This window comes from Charadrius vociferus, unplaced genomic scaffold, assembly GCF_000708025.1.
Source record: "Charadrius vociferus isolate BGI_N301 unplaced genomic scaffold, ASM70802v2 scaffold565, whole genome shotgun sequence".
NCBI classification, from domain to species: domain Eukaryota; kingdom Metazoa; phylum Chordata; class Aves; order Charadriiformes; family Charadriidae; genus Charadrius; species Charadrius vociferus.
This window is the reverse complement of record NW_009648358.1, coordinates 2,319,033-2,340,347: the sequence shown is the minus strand read 5'-3', so window position 1 is coordinate 2,340,347 and position 21,315 is coordinate 2,319,033. Positions and strand designations below refer to the sequence as shown.

Genomic DNA, 21,315 nt, shown 5'->3' with positions numbered 1-21,315 from the left:
TTTTTACCAGAGCTTGTAGTGACAGGACAAGGGGTAATGGTTTTAAACTAAAAGAGGGTAGATTTAGATTAGATATAAGGAATAAATGTGAGTCTGAGGAGGTTAGAAACAGGAGGGGATGGTGAGTACAGCGGGGCAGCTGGATGAGGAGCGGAGACAACGTGACTGGGACCAACTGGATGCTCGGGGCAGCGAGCAGGTCCCAGGAGTCCCCAGCTGAGCACCTGTAACTAGCAGCCGCTTTTTGACTCTCCCCATAAAATGCATAACACTGCTCCTGTTAGCAGGAAAGGGACCCAAAATGGACTGAGACCCAAGTGTCCAAGAGAGGAACACTACAGAAATAGTCCACGGGAAAATGCCGCACACCTTTTTCTAAAAACTGAATTACCTTGCAAGAAATGAGGCCTTTACCACACACAGAAGGAAAAAAGAGAGAATCGATGCTCGCAGAGGACTGTTGCTATCGCGCAGTGATGGCAGGCAAGCATTCAAAAATGAATGGGGCAGAGTAAGAAGCCCTGAGATGAAAATTCCTGTTCCACATGTATTTAAGGACTGAATTTAGATTTATGCATTCTTATCTGCAGCCTTTTCAAATGTGTCACTTCAAGGTGCTGCTTTTTGTTGTTTGTATAAGTTAATAACAGTGTGTCATCATGTAACTAAGCCTGCATTCAAAATGCACAAGGTGTAGAGGCAGTGCAGGAACAAACGTGCAGGCAGAAATGCCTAAGAAGTGGTTAGCTGTGGCTTTAGCTGCATGCCAGATATCCCCGTAACAGACCTTCCAGCCAGTTCCAGCATACCAGTGAAGGTCTGGGTTTGGGCAAAGAGCTAGAAACTGAAATCATGACTCTCACTACTGAGTCATGGCAAGTTTGGAAAGACTCTTCAGTCATGCCTCCACATAAGCATAATAACACTATGAAGATTGTTGATGCTCAAAGTGTTAAAGAGATGGTTAAGGTATTATATAAACAATAAATACTTATTATAAAGGCCCATGTAATCGCTTCTAATCAGAACCATAACATTTTGTTGTTTGGCTTACCTTATCTCACACATAATCCTTTGAGATCTATTTATTGTATACTTCATATGTATACACATAAGCTGTACTATGGTTCAAAAGAGCCTCATCTGGGCTCTGACTCTGAGGCAGACAAAATTGAAAAGAGTGAGCATAGCCAGAATCAAAATTGCCTTTTCCCTCCTCTCAAGCTGACAAATCTTATGCACTTCAAGAGCAGCCTTTTTTTCTCACTCCCTCATCTATGAAGACCAGTGATCTATTTCATCTGTCTCAAACAAAGGACTCTCGAAAGATGTTGTCTTAAATTTATTTTCTCAACCCTGGGGGCATACAATTACTGCTGTTCACTCACGCTTTGTGTGTTCAGATATTGGAAGGACGCATGTACTTTCTGTCATTGTTACAGCGTTCCCATAGAAAGCTCCAGGGCAGCCAGCGTGTTCCCGACCTGGGCTCTGCCCACCACCGGCTGTGGAGTCAGCAAGCCAAACCTTGTTTAGGTGGTTACAGAAGCAAGTGGTATCTTTACTAAGCTGACAGCTGACCAATGTCCTGCCTCTCAGGTTCTGATCTGTGCCCAGTGAGATGAGGAAAATGCAGCAGGGAACTGGAGAAGGACCCAGATGCTGCCTTTGAAATTGCAGCTAGTTCCTCCCAGCAGCATCCCTCAGGGAGCACATGATCGGCATGTGTCAACCCCCGTGACTCAAAAGATAAAACGCTTCACTAGCCCAAGCAAGACAGGTCCAAATGTAGCTTTGGTTGTGATTCAGAAAAGCACTGGAGTGTCCTTTGCTTTGTGAGCAGTGTGGCGTAAGGCAACAGGATGCATCGCCGGGCACAGGATCTGTTGAAGGCCGCCCATCCTAGCTTTGGATTCAATTCCTTGTGACGTGGGAGAGGGACGGAAGTGGTTGTTAGCACGAGTTTGGCAGCACTGCAGCTGCAACCTGCTGACAGCCCACTGCTGCTTGGATTTGCTCTGTGCGGGATGAAAACATGACAACCAAACACCTTTTAAATGCAGGAGTCCAGCTTGAAAGACTGATGCAAAAAACCTCGTTAAAACATCCACTCAATGACAATTTTATTACCCTGTTATAGAGGTATTGTTACATTCGTTGATTCACTTCAGCACCTTGTGGGACAATATATTGTGGACCTGTCGCCTCTTCAGCATGCGAAACCCAGTGTCCATCCCTTGCTGAGGCTCCTGCTCTCTGGTGCAGTCCCAGAGCTGGCTTCATACTAACGTGGCAAGAGCCTGGACGTTGTGGGAGCTTTCAGAGGTTCTGTGTGTGGTGTAGTGGTTTCTGACACTTCTGTCCCTAATGCTGCTTTTTGGGCTGTGCTGAGCCTTGGCCATGTGGCTCTGGAAGGCCCGGACAGTTCGGATAGCACGGATGCAGACCACAAAGCTGGCAAAGTACAAACAAGCAGCAGCGACACCAAAAAGGCCGACGGCCGCGTCGCCACCCTGGACCACACAGTTCATGGAGGTATAACCACGGCGTGCATACAGCCTCTCGCGCCTCTTGCAAACGTCCGTCGAGTTCACCTGGCTGACAAAATGCAGGTAGAGGCCGACCGCTGCGATGTACGCCATGCCGGCCAGCAGGTTGAAGGCACATTCGCCGGCCAGCAGCCCTACCCTGAGCTGCTGGATGGGTTTTGCCCCCACAACAAGGAAGACAAGGGTAAGTACTGCTGCTGTTAGGCTGAAGGCTACTCCGCCATACACGCAAGGGGCTCTCATCTGGGTGAACTGCATGTCTAGCTCCCTCACCTCCCGGAGCTCCGTGCCCTCGAAGGGGCTATACGCCGAATTCAGGTTAAAGGATCCGAAGCCACCAAGGGAGGTGAAGCCTGCAACAGAGGCTTGGGCAGCGCCCACGCAGATCAGCACCAGCAGGTTAACTGTGATTTCCACGAACTTCAAGATGCCTGTAAGGAGCAGAAAGATGGGAACAGCTGTCAAAATCGCATCTTGGGCAAACCGGGGGTGACAGAAGCACACCAAAACCATAGACAGAGAGCACTATCACTGAGATAGTCCTTTTGGCTACAGCTACAGAAGACTATTGCTTTAAAAAAAAAAAAAAAAAGCAGCACGAGCTCTTCTGGGTACATTTCAGAGGTTGGACAAATTACTTTTTTTAATTTGTCAGTATGCTTGATAAATGGATCTTCATGCAGGGAAAGAAATCCATAAAAATTTTACTGTGCGTGTGTTATTGCCAAGGCAAGCACACAGTGATTGTATTTTGGCCTGTAACTACTTGGCATAAACACACCAAGCAAGAAATATCCAGTATGAACAAAATGCTGAGGTTAAAGCTGACAAAAACCTAGAAGCTTCTAATAGCTTAAAATATTTTGCGAGTTATTTAGGTCCTTAAAAATGTGTTTACTGCTTTAACTTACACCTTTTCTTTTGTCTAAGTGTCTGTTAATTTAAATTTATTATCTAACCAGATGCAACTTCCACTTCATCTCCTTCAGAGATAAAAATCTCTTCATAAGTCTGAAGCAGCAGTTCCTGATTGCACAAAAAAAGGAGGAGGGGAAGGAGGCAAAAAATACCTTATATGCAGAGGTAAATTAAGCAAATTTGATACCGGATCATGTGTTCTCTTCCACACCCCCACCTTGAGAAGAAAGCCTTATGACTTCTGAGCTGACTCTTCCCTTCTTTTTCTTATGTTATGCTACTGATAAAGGTAACTAAGGTTTTTTAAGAAAAAAAAAAAAAAAGTGGATAAATTACTTCTTTTTGTGGTAGTTGCCTGTCAGGAAGGTGCAGCATCTGTTAAACAAATCTGATTATTCTGTGACAGCTCACTAGGGGTCAGACTAAGATTAGTAAACATGACGGATGATGAAGCGTAGCTAGAGTTGCCTACTCAGGAAATGAAAATCCCTAGTGTATCACGTGTGTTGCTCCTCACGTTCTGAAGTTAATTACAGAATTGTGAATCTTATTATTCCATTGCAGTCTGACAGCCAACAACATAAGATGCTCGACACAGTGGTCCCATATTTGTCTTTAAAGTGGGGCAGGAACTGAGGTTTGCATACAGACTTTCATTTTACGCTGCTAACATTGATTAGTGTGCCGTCTTCCTCTTCAGCAATGGCTCAGTTGCTGTCAAGACCGTATGGGCTTGAGAAGAATGGGCTGAAGCAGCGCGCAAGGGAATTAGACAAATTCCTCTCATGTTGCCAGATGCTTCTAACCAAAGAAAGCCAGTGACAGCCACCATGAAGGATTATCCGATATTCCCGTTCTGCTCCTTCTTATTCCCTCCACAGAGGGCTGAGGTAACGAGCACCTTCCTGCTGCTGGAAAGGCGCCTGCAATGGTTTGACAAGGGTCTTTGGCCACTTCAGGAGTTCCCACTTCCCCCTGTACCCAGACTGGTTCCCTCACTTCTGCTAATGCAGTTGTAGGTGGGTACTGAGGCCATTCACATTGTGGTCTTGCAAACCATCCCAGAAGCACAAAGGGGAGCAGTGATAATGGTGGTAATACCTGGGAGCAGAGTATCTGAGGCTCAGCATGTTTCAGTTTGTGTGTGCATGTATATACATATATACACACACACATATGTATATATACATACACAAGTGCGTACATGTACAGATTTCATATCATAAAAAGAATTAGGTGGAGCAGGCAGAGAAGACAAAATGCTTTTGTTGAGAAGGAACTAAGCATGCAGTTCTATGTGTGTGTTCTTCAGAGGTGATGCCGATTTCTGCATGACAACATGCCTTTTCCTTGACCCCTCCGCACAGCCCTTTCTGTGAAGCAGGTCAATAATGACGCTGGTTACCAAATCTCTTCAGGAGGCTTCAAATATTTCAAAGGAAATATTTGTGAAGCATAATGTAAAGAGAAATTTAAATCTTGGGCCATGGACAGGATTTGGAACTCCTTGTACCAAATTCAAACAATGCAGCCAAAAGACTCAACATTTTTAATGGGTACAGAGTCATCGCTTTACCAGGACTGTTCAAAATATTTTGAAAGAGTAATAGCAGTACAGGACATTCATTGGAACTGGATCAGATATTTTTTGTCTGCTCAGTTGCGCTGTACAATATGCTTTCCAAATACAGGGAGTCAATTTAGGTCCTCAGGGCCCTTGGACAGGGTTGGACGCAGAAGGCCACTTCCCTTTTTAAGGGCTGACTACTGATTTCCTAGATGCTCCATCAGGAAGCAGTTCTTACAAGTCTACAGGGAGGAAAGACCATTTAATTAAGGGAAACATAAATTTTAAATATGTTTGGGAACTTGAAAGTTGGGAATTCATGACCAGTCAGCTGTCTTCAGAGCTTCCTTTTCATCTACAACTGGTGAGGCACTCTGGCCCGCTGAGCATCAAATTTTCCTGTACCTCACCTCGCTGAGCTTTAGAAAAGGCAATTTTCTGTTGTCAAAGTCATCACCACCTGCGGCTAACCTCCCCACACTTATAACTGACCCGGATCCTCAATCACGCTGCTCCAAAACTTCCTATGTATTCACACAAATTCTGTATGCAACCCCTTAATTTCACTGGGCTGATTGGTGGTACCACAGTAGGGCTGGCAGAACGTGTCTCTGCTCATGGGATGACAAATATGATCAATGTAGGTCTACGGTATTTTTAACTGCAGCAGTAGATGCTTTAATGGCATGCTTGAGAAATTTCCTTAGACAGGGCATTCAGGTTGGACAGGTTTTGTATGTACCTGTACAGTTTTCACCCACACCTGCTATAGAATTGAGTACAGTAACTAAACAATGGAGAGAGGTTCATTAGCAGTTACTCCACCAGTTATTTGCATCACATGGATTAACTTTTTTTTTTAAAAAAGTCCAATAACAAAGCCTCCTGTATTAAAGAAAATTAAAATAAAATTAAAGAAAATCCTAAAATGACAAGCAGTATGTAGAACAAACCTGTGAATTACAGGTCTACGATGAGAGCCATCACGGTTTGTGAAAGTGGCAGACAATTAGTGGAAATCCCTAAGGCCTTGTACAATTATCAAGGCTTTGATGGAAATATTAAGCCCTACAGTATGTTCAGATCTGACTCGAGCACCCCAAAAGCCTCATGCAACCTTGATCTGTGATAGTTACAAGCTGATACCTAATCCTACTCCACTGGTATAAACAGGATGGACAGCCTTGAGAAATAAGGAATAAAAGGACAGTTATATTTTGAATCTTAGCTCTGTCAAGGTATGCTAACACACACACATACCAGCAGTGACCTGTGTCAAGCAGTGTACTGCTGGCAGAAAGGGGTGAGTTAAAAGCCACGCTTCTGAGTCTGTGCTGCCATTCCTGCCTTCACAGGCTGGTTAGCTACATCATCTTAGAGTTACTGCTGCACAAACTAGGCTGCCAAAAGGTCTTCCAAAGTGGAAGTTACTTATCTCTACAACTATTCCCTAATCCCATGCAACAATGAATGTATTGCAAGACTTGAGTTTAAAATGACAGCAGGTCTGAAAATCTCAGAACGCCATTGGTTTGATTCCTTTCTCGAGTTCAAAATCTTGGGACCTATCTAAAATGCTACTGATTTGTATTAAAATTAGCACAGTGAACAGTTGGCTTTGGGAACTAACCCTCTCCATACTAAGCAAGTAATGAGACACAAGTCTGGGCTTCCGGATTTCCATTTGCTTTCCCATGCTTCCTTCCTGCACTGCTTTTCAGCACTGAAATTGAGCAGAATGGCTGCAACCTAAAAGACAGTGGGTGTTGCCAGAGCTTTCCAGAGAACTGTTTCATTCATTCCATAAAATCTAAATCTGCAATGGATAGTAACTTCAGTGTACTGTACTTGTTAACTTTGTTTGAATCCAATCTTTTTTTGCTGTGAGTAGGCTTCCTGCTGTAACAAACAGCCGCCTTCCAATTTATACTACTAAACTACTATTCCCTTTTTCTTTCCTTTCTATACCAAGCGCACACTGGGCTATTGCCATGGTATTAACCCACTGATCAATGGTTTTGTCTTCTGTCAAATGGTGGGCTCAAACATCCAGCAAAGCAGCTAGGCAGGCTGTTAAGAGTACAGTTCCACAGGCAGCTGACCTTACTCTTACGGCTCCTACACTTGGCTGGGCTGTCACCATTTTTCTCACCTGCCCAGTAATAACTCCGCCCTATCACTAGGACCTTCAAGACCTGTTTTAGTAAGTTAAACCAGCAGGAAACAATTCAACTCTTTTTTTTTTTGTGTGTGTGTGTGCTGCTTTTTTTTTGGTGCAACTTTAGCAACTTGAAGTGACTCACAGAGTACCTGATGAGCAATCGTGCTGGCATGAGTTTAGCAGGGGAAATAACACAGCCAGGACCAGAGAAGGACCAGAAACTCTCCTTTTCAGGTGAGGCGAGCTGTTAAATCTGCATGCTCTGCCTCATAAAACTACACTGTGGCTGACTGTGTGGCACCCAGTAACTCAACTGTGTGCTTGGGTCTCATGCGTTAGAAACTGCGAGGAAGCTTTTTCATCCAGGCAGTGTAGCAGGATGGCCCCAGTGCTCAGGTGTCAGGATCACAGTGTGTGTATGTACCTGTCTACATAAAGTAAAACGGTCCATTCTTGTTTGTTCCTATGTTTCTGAAGCTGACAGGAATCAATCTGTAGGGCAGTCAGTTCTGGCTGTTTCTGCTGAACTCGCCCTGACCCCACGAGGGCCTGACTAATAGAGAAGGCCTTCAAAGTGTCTCCCTCCACTGCGCCTTGGCACAGCAGTCACTTTTTTCCTCCCTTGACTGCACATGGACTCCTTTCTCCTGTCTCTTTTGGTATCATTCTTTCCTCTTGAGTTAACATCCCTGTGTACTTCTAAGATATTTTATCTTTGGCTTTCTCCATTCTCGCTCGCTTTCTCCCTCTGCTTCCTTTGCAGGCCACGTACCAGCGGGAGCAGCGGTACCCAGCCGGCAGCCCTGGAGGTGCCCGGCTGCCCCTCTCAGACACCTCGACCGTAGCAGCAGGGCAGCCGCGCAGGGAGCTGCACAGGTGAGTGGTGCCTGTGTCACATCCCATTAGGGGTCACTCTAGGAGAAGGGAAGAGAGGAGTTGGAGGCTACAACACACCATTAAAAGTCATTCTCTTAGCCCTTCTCACTGAAAGTTGTCATTTGGGTTTTTTTTCCCCAGTTTGGGCAGCTTTCCACTTTTCAGAGGTAATGTTTTGGGGTTTTTTTTCCCCCCAGAGGAGCAGACAAGTATTTTGACCATACATAGTGACTTACAAAAGCAGCAGTCAGTCCTGAAAAGGATCTCAAATGCTGAACTTCTCTTGCCAGAGCAGGTTTGGCATTCCTCAGAGAGTAAAGGCGCAGTTCAAGGCGCAGATTTGGTCATCTCTGCTAAACTGAGTTGGTGGCAGGAGGAATAGATAAGGGGGAAGGGGGAGAAAATGTCACAGAAAGAGGGGGTTTGTTCTGCTTTTAGACAGGGAGAAAAATGTGACAGAATTACGGAGGAACCAAAACAGTGGAAGAGAACTGAACAAGGGAAATGAAATGGAGAGAACAGCCACAACAGATTATAAATATTAAATCTGGATGCAAAGTACAAAAACATCTTGCTAACAGTATTATGCCGCTTATGTATACCAGTACAAAGCAAGATCTTACTGAAACCAGTAACAGGAATTCAACCAACTTCACTGATGCGGGATCAGGGCAATACACAACTTTGTCGTAAACAAATTCCCCTCAAGCCCTCACCCCGCCATTGTTTTTGTAGGTCTCTGTGTTCTTCAGCCAGTGGTGGGATTTAGCTTTCACTGAGTTATGCTAAAATCTCCCTAATGGAGTAATGTTCAAAGGCGGAAAAAAACCCAACCCAACCCTAAAACACAAAAGTTAGGCAATGTAACACCAACAGTTATTCACTGAATCTTGGCTTTTCAAAGGACCCAAGGGAACTACATACTCAGAGCCAACTGCATTTAAATGGCATGTAAGTGCCCAACACATTTGTGCTCATTTGGGATATTCGTCTTACTGGAAATCGATGGGAAAATAGTTAAAAACTGGGAAAAATAAATTATTTATGTGCTCTAGAAAGAAGCGTTATTATTATGTTTTAATAAGTTGTCCCTCTTTAGTCAAGATAATCACTCCATTAGGAAATCTCAAAGGATGACCAGCCTTGTTTTTAATGATTCAGAGAAGCCTTACGCTCACAATCAGAGTGCTCAGATCCAAATGTATTGTCCTGTTTTTCCTGTGTATCATCTTCCCTTAAAGAACTACTGTCCCACCTGCTCTACTCCTTCTGCTTAATACCCTCCCATCCTCTAAACAGTGCTGTCCAATTTTCACAGGAAAGGGTGGACTTAATTTGTAGAACTACTGCATCAGCCTCTATCCCCATACAGTTTCCCACCACTGTATGACACTAAGATTTACTTGCCATCAAGACACAGTTTCAGTACAACCCAGCCCCTGCCTGGGAACAACAGCTCTGGTTTACTTTTTCCCAGTAGTTCCTTAAAGCATCACTTCTAGCATGTTCTTGATTTCTCTCCTGTTAACCAAGCATGAGTCATCTTCCACAATTTTGGAGAGGGTGGGAAGCAAAAGGTCTTGCATTAGGCTGTAGCACTTGGCAATAGCAATTTAACTACCAGGGCTGTAAAAGGCTGGACATTCATTTGTAGCGTTGGTAGGTCCCCGCAAGGTCACCTCATGTTCTGCATTTCAGGAAATTGCCTTTTTTCATCCTAATGTACCCATAGTTCTTTCAAGTAGTAAACAAGTATCTTGGTGCCGACACAAAATTGCAGGAGTTTTTTTTAACAGGAGTTCAGAAAACAATGAAATACTCTTGTTCCTTATGCCAACTTTCCATAGCCACTCCCTCCATTTGAACTGAAACTGAGCCGCCTTTAGAAAGTACAAAGATTGGGGTGTTACTGCTCTTTAAGTAATCATAGTCTAGCTGAAGGTAGGTCAGTTTGGAGGCACCTGTGAACCCGAGCTTGTCATTCACTTTACCAATTGTGGGTTGTCACACCTGGTGAGCAACATTCCTGACTGGGTGGATTTTTCTCCTTTAAGTGAGCTAAGATCACCTGCTCAAGAAATACAGCTACATTCAATATATAGTCAGTCTGCTGGCTTTGAGAGCCACTTTATAAAGAGAAGAAGTTTTTTTTTCTCGGTTTCCAGAATTTGGGTCTGATGTGGGGAAGACCAACCCAAGCGGTCTTAGAAGAAAGATGGTGCAACTCCTGTTCTATACAATTAAGATTTCCCAGTAGGGAAGCACAGGGTAGAGTGTACCACATACCTAACAACTAACATCAACTTTGCCAGTATCTTCCCCTGCCAACTTCAGCGAGTCTTCTCAGTTGTTGTTCTCTCCTCTCTAAAAACATTAGTGTGCACGTTAGCACAATGCCAAAAGGTGGATGAAAAAAATTTGATATAAAGACGTGGGCAGAGTGAAAGCCAATATGTTGGCAGGGCAACAGTTTGCTAAAGGTAACGTTTGGCATCTGCAACTGGCATAGCTCCCCTGCATGTTTTTATAGAGGTAACTGCTCATGGCTATTTGTGTTTCACAGCAAACAGGACTTACCTCCAAGTGAAATACTTTTAACTGCAGAACAGGAAGGCTACCTGCAGTTCTGCCTCTGTATCTTGTTACTGTGCAATTTTAATTAAGCATTTAGAATAACTGGGATTATTTTAGTCTGTACAGCTCTGTCCAATTCCCGCTACTAATATCCTCTGTCTTCACAATTACAAGATTAAAAAACTTGATGGCAAATTTAGTCTGTTAGTCACACTGTATTTAAAATACACTTTGTAACAGGCAGGAGGGAGAAGCCATCTAATTACAAATGAGACTATAGGGCACCTTAGCGCTCCCTTCTTACAGCAGAAATACGTTGAAATTGACTGCCATGGGAACAGTGTATGACAGCTTTGAGCACAATTTAAAGGAGCTAAGTGTGGCAGGCTGTAGGGGGGAAATGTGAAGATGGTGACTACAAAATATAACATTTTCTAATCCTATTGGGTGCCTCCACAGTAAGTATCCTGCTGACCACTGCTGAAAAGATACTGAAGGTACTTGTCAAATGCTTGTTTTCATCCACAGTTACCTGCATTATGCACGTTTAAAGACTCTTCGATGTTTTTGCACACACATAACTGAAGTTACAGAAGGTCTTTTACTTCAGTCCAACGCCTCTTGCAGACCACTATTCTCCCCCAATACCTCTACAGCACTGTAAGGGATACAAGTGCTCTGCGAAATATTGTTCCCCTCCTGCTCCCGCATCTGCCTCAGGACAGAGCAGAACAACATAACAGCAGCAATATAACGGTTATGAACAATAGCATAACTCAAACCAAGTGTCTACTAGTGTGAACCCTGTGTTTAGGGTGACTTTTCATCTCGGTATTTTTTTCAGTCTATGAGTATTTGCCAGCATGCATAGCTACAGGAAAAAAACTGGACTGTGTTTTCTAAGAACAAAAGCTTATAGATGTTTACATTTGAATTAATGCTGGCTTGTTAATGCATGAATATATCCTGGAGAAAGTCATTGTTACTCCCTAATTCTATTTCCTCCTCCAAATAAATTCAGTTTGATATTTCCTCCTGGCTATGCCTGAAATTGGAGACTTTTCTTGTTGTTGCAAACGATAATGCTGTCTTTTTCTGAAAGGAAATTGGTCTGAAGGTTTTAACAATTGTGGATGTTAGAATGTAGGCTAAAGGCACGATTGTTTGGAAGCGCCTACAATATGCTTAAGAAATGTGACACTATTCATGGCGCCTCTTTAAGCTGTATTCATGGCAGCAAAGAACAGGGATTCAATTATACTTGCTCCCCCACAAACCGTTTTCTGTTTTAGTGATGTCTTCCTTAAATGCCAAGTGGGTTGAAGAATTAAAAAGAAAAAAAAAAGTTATTTAGCTCAGAAATTGTGACCAGCACAGTACAATTCTATACAAGGCAAAAGTGCAGGCATTTCCTGAGTCACATACTGACTGAAGAGGGGAGAAACTTAGTTTACCTTCACTGTTTAAGCAAAACTAAAGGAAGCATTATCCTGGAATTGCATTGCTCCACCTCTTTCACACCAATACGCATACTAAAAAGAAAATGAAAAAATATCCAGGACCAATTTACAATCGGCAATTCACTCTTGGGTTTGATTCAGATTTTGCTCTCCCTAAGGTGAAGGAAGCAGCATGACAGCCAGCTTTGAACACTTCTCTCATTCCCTCTGGTAACCAAAAGCACTGAACCTGGTTCTATTTTCAAAGGACCCCAGGGGGTCCTTTGAAAAGCAAATACGATTACTAATTTAGTTTTTCTACACAGGAGAGAGAACTACAGAAATTTTACCTGCACTGTGAAAAGCAAGTTGAATGTTCTAAGTATCCCCAGGCCAAAAACTCTTGTTGTTCCAACATGTGCTGCTTTAAATGGCACACACTGTTGTGCTTAAGTTGTAAGAAATGGTTATTGCAAGCAATAGTTCCTTAGTTGACGAAAGGTTTGTCTTTATAAGGAACATTTATCTCCAATTCCTACATAATTATATAAAGCATCTAGACTGCTTTACACCAGTCTATAAGCTGTTCCTTAAGTCTCCTTCACTACTACAGAACCAGAAGGCAGCAGACTTCTGCGTTTCTATTGCCTTTTGAATCTGTAATCGGCAGATCCACAAGTGTGATGTTCCTATGAAAAAAAAAAAAAAGTATAGAAACTAGACTTAAGATAGCATAGCAGGGAAGAGGCAAAAGTTTGTTCAAGGGAAGTCATCTGAAAGAATCAGCAGATGTATGAAGAAAGACAATCCAAGTGGTAGTGCTCTCAAATGACACGAGCACCTGTGAGATAAAAGGGACGATCCTCTCACAGGTTAGTAGTGGTTAAAAGAAAATAAAGACTAAGAGGAAACAACCAGTTTTCAAACCAATAGAATTAAAGAGAAACCTTTGTTTTGTGCTGCCTGTCACTAGTTATGCCCATGACAGCAGTGCAATGGGAGTGGATCTGTAGAGTGAAACAGTTGGAACTGAAGTCCCAGGAGCTACACAATAGGCATTTTCTGGGGAGAGAGAAGCACTTTATTCTAGTTCTAGTTTGGTCCAAAGGACAGAGTGCCTGCTTGTAGTTATAGCTCGCCCTCTCATTTAGTTTTATCTGAAAGAAATGTAGTTTATGCATCCTGAGACTGCTCTGCAACATGACCCAAAGAACTCTAAGTGGCAGCTCCAAAGAGATTCAGCTGAAAAGTACACACCAAAAAACCTACAGTAGACGCACAAACTAATGATTTTAAAAACACTGAATAGTGAGATTGTGAAGTATGTTTTAAAAATAAACACACAAAATTCTTCCATGATTGCCATCTGTAAAATTGGTAGGCTGCTGAATGAAAAATTAATGAAATCAGTATTTAATAAGTAACTTCACACTTCATGCATGTACTCCAACACCCCCTCATCTGCAGAGCACACAGATGGGCTTCACTTCAGGTACAGGTACAGCCTGCACAGGGCTGACAGGCGAACCAGAAGTGGAAAGAATTCACTCATGACAGGGACAGAACTGACTATTCTTCACTCTGTGAAAAAGTGATGTGAGCACAGTGACAGGGAGAAAGGAAAGACTTCACTCTAAAATCATAAATATCATGGAGAAGGTGAATATATGGGATTATCATTAGGTATGCTGAATACCACCAGAATCAGAGACACCTTCATTAAAAAGTTTTAAGGAACAAACCAGTACTTCTTCAAATGGCACAAAGAAACTGTGGAACTCCTTGTTGTAAGATAATATGGAGGCTGAACATATTCAAAAGGGGATTCAGAAAAGGAATAAACAAATTTGATAGGTCTGTAAAGAGGTATTAAGCATAACCAAATTGAATACAGTTTTACAGTTCAGAAAATTCCACCAATCTGAAGTTTGGAGAGTATTCCAGAGGACAGCTCACTCTCTGCTGATCCAAACTCTGATGGTCTTCCTAAATTTGCACCCTAGTACACTGTTTGAGAGGATGCGTAATTAGTTGCCTCGTATGATCCAGTACGGCTAGCCACATGATCCCACCTGAATGGCTCTGAATAGGTATCGCTCACATAATGTTTTAACAGACTTTTTTCCTCCTGTTTTCAAGATGAAAGGAAAAAATCGGAGCAGAATATTTTGAAGTTTCTTAGATGGTGTCAAATGTTCCTACCAGCAAAAGGGGTCAGTATCAGGTGTTTCTTCCATTGTATTTGGGTTGGGTTTATCATCTCAATGTGGTGGTAGGAAAAAAATAAAAAGGGGGCAGGGATTAGGGAGGGAAGGTTAGAATAACAAAGATAGGAGAATGATGTCCTTTTTACTGCTGCTGCTTGCAGCTAAGATGTTTGAACAATCACTGCAAAAATAACTGCCTATATCTGAAACTCAGCTTTAGCTTTTTGAGACATTTCTGGTGAAAAGCACAGATGAAGAGGGTAGTATCTGGGTGAAAGAAATACTTTTCAGAGCTCTGGTTGTTTAGAACTCCTCTCTCGTTTGCCAAACTGGTCAACATGCACAAAGTGCATAACTATATTTGCTGGGCAAAAGAAAAAAAAAAGCCATACTGAAAGAAGAGTGATGTATGGTCAGAAGCTAAGGTTCACATTTCCATTGTTGCTTTGGAAAAGACTGTGGTACATCACTTGATTTCCCGGCCTTGTTCGATACAGTTTATTTTAGAATTATGGTGATTGGGAAGGGGGAATTTCACCAGAGTGCTGATAAATCATTGGCAAAAGAAAGAGATGGTTAAGAAGTATTTACAGGAACTGTTCATGCTGTAAGAAGTTGCAGCTCACATGTAGCAATTTCTCAGTAAACAATTCATGTAGCTTTTCATTTATAACATTTACTACGACTGCAGGGAATACAGAATTCCACAAAACAATTCTAGGAAATTTGCTAAATCTTGGTACTTTTGAAAATTAAAGAAGTGAGTAACATTCTCATAATCTTATCAACCTCCAATATCTTTTCAGTTTTTGAAGTAAAACTGCTAATAAAAGTGTTTATTTTCTACATGGTCTCTTTTCCCTCCTCCACTGCAAGCTCAGACATTACATTTTTGGAAAATACTGAGCAATACCTGGGGGAGGGGTGGGAGTGAAATCATCACCATCATCAACTGATGCATCCAAAACTAAGACATTTTGAAAATGTTAATGATGTTTAATGCACTGAAATAATGAGAAGCAAATGCGGGTCAAAAAAACCCCCAGCAAGTCACATTAAGCTATCCATAAGTCTAAACAACCAGTGAAACTGAAAACTAAAAATAACTTGTCACTTCATTTTTCTAAAGCTGTGATAAAATAAGGCATGGAGTTTTCTAGAGCTTCTCGGACAAGTTAAAATAATTTAGTACTGTTGAAGGAGAAACTGCTGATACAATTTTATCAGGGATAAAATATCAGTATAGATCTGTGTCATTAAATATGCTCTACTAACTGTTGTTAAATCTCCTCAAGATGAAAAACAAACTGCATATAAACACACAGAGCATATTTATAAGAGAAAATAGTTTGGCTCACTCTTAAAATTGTTCACATATTCACATACAGAGAAATATTACAAGTAAATTGAGTGTATTACTTAACTTTCCTTCATAGAATAAAAAAATAATCTAACATTATGTATTTTAATTTACTTCCAACAACTAAACTCTTCATTTGTCTCTCTACTGGAGGACACTTTATAGACTTCGTCCAAAGACTTTGCACCTAGCTGCAAGTTCCAACTCAGACTGCAGTGGGCCTTTCCTACAAACAAGGTGAGAAAACTCATTGTCCTGGAAGAGGACAGAAGGAAAGAACGGTTAAAGAGTTAACACAGTTAACTTTAAAGGAATAATGAATATTTTAGTGCCTTCTTTTTCAGTTTATGGGAATGAGTTTACTAAGTGTTAAGGCTGATCTCCTCCCACATTAATGCTCATTTCTCCACTTGTTGTAGTCACTCTCTAGCTATGAAAACAAGTTATTTCTCAAGAGCTGTTTTATTGGATTCATGTCCATGAAATAGTTTTGTCTCCCGCAATGTTGCTTTATAAAGATGTATCGGTGATGACTGGGTTAAATCCAAAGTTAAGAAAAAGTCTGAGCAGAATGTGTCAGAAATAAACTAGCATCAAAGTTGAAACAGCCACCTCTAAATTGCCTAGAGATGCAAACGTCTACTTTATTCCTAAATCTCAAAGGTTAACTCTTGCTGCACAACCCAAGTGGTTACGCATGTGATCCACTCTGCTCTCTATGCATACTCTGGAGATGCATTTTCAAATATCTAAATATCTCTATAAATCTTGCCTTTAGATGCTAGTAACCTGGAGTCATGCCATTCACTAACTTTAATTTTCCCAGTTTTTTGGGGGGTTGTTTTGTTTTGTTTTGTTTTTTTTTTCTTTTAATATTCCCCTAGTTTTACTTTGCTGTGCTTCTAAACACAGAAACCAAACCTAAGACAAGTCCTTGGAAGGAGAGGGGTGGATGGCAGGCAATAAGAATCTCACATACCTCTTGTTGTGCATACCTTTGAACACTTCATTGACAAGGTTTCCTTGGGAGGATAACATTCTGGTGGTGGGCCAAAATATTCCTGTGTTGTTCCTGAGGTTTTGGAGTAAGATCCTGAGCAAACAGTGGAAGTCTTTGAGTGCTGGCCACCTCGGATGTCTTCTGTTGATCTACAATGGAATAAACGACTAATGTATATTAATTAGATCATGCTCTCTCCTGAACATTAGAACATGAGGAACTGGCAGACGTTCCTGTTAGTGGAACCAGCTAGCCTGCTTCACAGGTATCTGATCTTTTTTGCTTGCATGTTTGGAAAGGAAATATCCCAAATACTTGCATAAATCCATGTTCACAAGGATATTTGTACTTGATTGTTGTTATTTTGGAAAACTGTGTATCGCCGAGTAGGCTGGCTGAATTGTGTAGGTTATGTGGAAAAGGTAGCAGGGAGGAGGGCGTGGGGAGAGTTCCTGTTCCCATAAAAACAAGTAACAGATTTTTCATGAAAAACAAACATTTTAGCTAGTCCACAGCAGCCCAGAGAACAAAAATGAGATATATTTTCATGTAATAAATGTGTAAGGTAGCACAACTATTTCAGGGGTAAGTGTTTTGTCAAGTTTGTGCTTCCAATTACCACGTCTCACAAAGATGCCTTTTAAAAGAATGAAAGCTATTAAAAGAAACGGACAAAGATTTTAAAGTGGGGAAAAAATGCCAATTTAAATATTTCTCTTTTTTAATGATATTTGAAGAGGAATCTAAAAATGACCCCAAAAAAATCTCTCATGCCTCCGATTAGACTCTTCATTTGTATACTTCAAAATGGAATTGTCCACTTTGCTGCAATGACATACAGCTCCACATCTGAAACCTGATGATTTCTAAGGTTGGTGAGATTTAGATTATTCTATGGGAAAAGTGCAATTTGCCCTTTTTTAACTGAGCTGACACTCAGATTAAAAGAAACATTGGCTGTAAATTGTTTTATAAATGTCTGGTTTAATCTAACTGTTCTCCCCCATCTGAAGGAGAATTGGAGCTTGCCTTTTTCAAGGCACAGCTGGATGATCTTGTTATTAAAGGGCATTTTAAGTCTCATTCAGCATTATTATTTTTAAAAGTCTTCTTCCTATTAAGTTTTTATCTTGAATTTCTTATCCACAGATCAGCATTTTCAACTGTAGTTTTGTTTCCTAGTATCACTGCACTTCACTAAGGTTTATCTTCATCCAATTCTAGATTCAACTTACAAATATTATCTCATTCATCCACATTAAATCATGTTCTTTGTAGTTTTTACATTTTAATTAAGACATTCAATAACAAGACCAATGCTAACATCTCTGCGTGTAGTTGCCAACAGCTCTATTTGGCTGAAACATTTCTGATTTTTCTGACCTTTGTCCTGTGTCTTGTGCAACTACCAAAGCATCCTGCGCAGCTGTGTCACATAAATTAAATAAACTGCGTGATTTATAAGACTTCCAGTTAACTTGAAAGCAATCCCTCTGGTACTTCTGATGCAGCTGCTTCTCTCTATTGTATCCTGCTACTTGCCAGAAAACAAAACAAAACAAAAAAAGCAAAACAAAACCCCCCTAATGTTCAGCAACAGAGTACAATTAGGAAAAAAAAAAAATCTCTTTCTTTTAGACGCTTTTTTTCTCACAATGGCCTATTCTGGCCATCTTTGCTCCTGGACTTTCCAGTCCAGGATAATGGAACTCGTTCTCCTCAGCAATGAGAGGAAGCTTGCTATAGAAGTTTCAGACAGAAATGCATTTGGAAAGAGAAATACTCTGGCTAGAAAGTCTTGCTCGCAAGGGATGAAAGCATTTGGTACCCAAATTAGTTTCCACAAAACACTTCCCATCTATTTCGTTATAGCGTCTGGAGATCTTTTGGTCCATTAGCCTAAGCCTTCACCAAAATAACTGAAATTTCCTTACAAAAGCAGTTGGTTTTGTCATGAGAGCTAAGCAGGAGAAATGTTAGGTTAAGCCAAACTCCATCAAAATAACTGATGAAAAAGTTTTTTCAATTAGTTGGAGTGAGGGCTGGTGCCCCTCAGATTCTTGGCGTGACTCTTAAGAATTATCTCCAGGGCTATTCCAGATCTGTAGCTGCAGCTTCCCTTCCTCTAATCCGCAGCGGATACATGGATGGTCTGTTGGCCTTTACGGTCCTTCCACCAATTTTCAGTTTATGTGTCCAGTCATTTAAAACTAACAGCAAAAACAAAAAGTGCGGAGAAGCACTTTACTAAGAAGTGGTGGTTTAATTTGTAGTTGTACTTTCACACACTGCTTTTATTATGCTATATATAAAAAAAAATAATAAAAGAAACCCACCAAAAAATCCAGAACCCCAACCCTTCTTTTTTTTCCTCTCCACAATGCAATACATTCTTGGTATTCGCTGCTCTCACTTCTCATATGTTCAAGATAATTTAACTATATCCTCTGCTGATCTCTGCTTTTGCTAAGGACAGCCTCTGAGGATGATTCTTAGGTTGACCTTTGTTCCCATTTCTCTCAAATTTTTCATGATTTAAGAGAGACGGAAGGAAAATTCATTAGCTATTTTCATAATACAATAGGATTACTGCCACCAAAATGTGGCAGTACTTAGCCATAAGTAGTCCTTCAAGTCCACACAGTGCTCTTCACGACTGCTTTTATTCTCATCCTGTTTTTCTCGCCAAAATGCATATTATCATGGAGTACTTCAGTACTTCAGCTTTTCAGTAATCTCAGTTATATTTACTTCCTCTCCCTCTTTGCCGCTATTCTTAAATTGCCCTACAGTCATGCCCCCAGAGACTAAACAGGAGTGATGATCACCTTACTGCCATGGCCAATTTGCCAGTGTTTAGAGCTACAGACCTCTCTCTTACAATGAGGTCACTGGCATGCACTCAAAGGAAAACAGCGTATGCGCACTTCTAATGTGCTGTAGGTTAGCCAGGCTGAAAAGAGAAGTGTATTATCCTAAGAGTTTATTGATCACTCCAAACCCTCTATTAGTTAGTTTGGTTATTGTGCTGATAGGGGCTGACCCACTATCAAGTGCTGCAAACAGCCTTAGACAGTTAAACAACTACTCATTTATTGACTGTCACTACTGAAATTAATTTTGTTTTGAATTACTATGAACTTGTTCAGAGCTGAACTAGAGCAACCTGAGAGTTCAGTAAGTCCCCGTGCTGGTCTCAGTCACCTAACATTTCTTGTTTAAGCAATGCATATTTGGCAAGCCTTGGCTTGCTCTCACTTGCTGACCAGCCTCTCTTCAGGAACTGTACTAAGACACATGGCCACCGTTCACCTAGTTGGGACCCAACTTGATCCAGACAACCCCATGAAATTCACATCTCTGACTGCGCCACGCAACCTATCCGTTTCCCCACTCTCGAGCTCAGTACAAAGAAGGTTAAAAATTGTTTAAAATTTCTAAGTGTTTCTAAGGTCCCTGGTTCCAGATGTGGCATGCTCACACTTCATGATTTCAAGGCTGAGTAATTGCCTTCTCAGGCAATTTCTTTCTTTCCTACTGTATGCTTTCTCTCCTACTGTAATATGAAGGTATTTAAAAACAAACAAGATGACAGACGTTACAGACCTGCTGTGCTATGTTTCTTTAAGATGATAAAGACATACCTTCCATTGTACGGGTATGGTTTTCTCGCTCTTCTGTCTTCCTCGTATCTATCAGATCCATGATTCTCATGGTGCCTGTATTGCTTATCTTGGTATCGTCTCCCGGCGTGAGACATCTTGTTTCTTACATGTATTCTTTCCTTCTACAATAACTTCCTGAGCCAGAGAAATAAAACTGGTTAATTTTATAGCTCTACTTAAAGTTATTCATTGACCAACGCTCGCATCCATTTCATGCTGATTCAAGACAGCACAGACTTCCTTGAATAGTGAAGGAAGTAAACCCCTTTAAACTCCAAGTAAAGTAACTTCTTTAAAGAAGGAAGTTTTTCTTTATATTCATCAAGTAATTGTAATGTTTCTATATTCAACATTTATCGCGCTTGGCTTATTTACTAGGTCTGCTCTGACTCTCCTACCTTTGCTGCAAGGACAAGGCACAGTGTCCACTAAGAGCACGAGCCTTGGCTTCGCTAATGTTGTCTTTCTTAGACGAAGCATTAAACCCAGCAGACACCCCGATGCACAGCAGCAGCGTGCGTACAGCTGCCACGGACGGCAGGGCGAAGCCGAAAGGGCAGGCTGTGAGCTCTGCGCTGGAAGTTTCTGAGAGGAGTGTACCCGTTGGGGTAAAGAGAGGCTGTACCCAACGTCGCCCGCGATTTGGGTAAACATCAGGTACAGGCAAAGTTGCGCTGGGCCGAAAATACATTTGCAGGAAGATACGTCCTTGATAATCCAGTATGAAATACTACAGGGATGGCATTTCCTGGAAGTGTCTGTACCCTTTCAAGTGCAGCACACCGAAGCCCTGACCTGCAAAATGCGGAGACGCGCGGAGCGATCGTTCGCCCCCACCGCAGCCCCTCGGCATTACCGCAGCAGCGCCTGCAGCCCGCTCAGTTTTGCCTGATCAAGCCCAGGACGCCCTTAAGGACTTCCCTTCCGTCTCCCACGGGTGTCACTAGAAGAAATAAATTAATTTTTACTTGTTTACGGCTAACGAAGAGCCAGCGCTTT

At 41.7% G+C, this 21,315-nt stretch overlaps 1 protein-coding gene across 1 annotated transcript; it reads right to left on the bottom strand.

Annotated features, from left to right (window-relative positions):
- Nucleotides 1-2,279: 2,279 nt before the first annotated feature.
- On the bottom strand, nt 2,280-21,169 carry LOC104286663 (MARVEL domain-containing protein 3-like). Its single transcript, XM_009885277.1, has 4 exons — nt 21,112-21,169; nt 20,715-20,901; nt 16,631-16,800; nt 2,280-2,980 (listed from the first exon to the last, which is right to left on the bottom strand). Exons 1-4 carry the CDS (start codon nt 21,167-21,169, stop codon nt 2,280-2,282), a joined length of 1,116 nt encoding a protein of 371 aa, XP_009883579.1.
- Nucleotides 21,170-21,315: the final 146 nt, after the last annotated feature.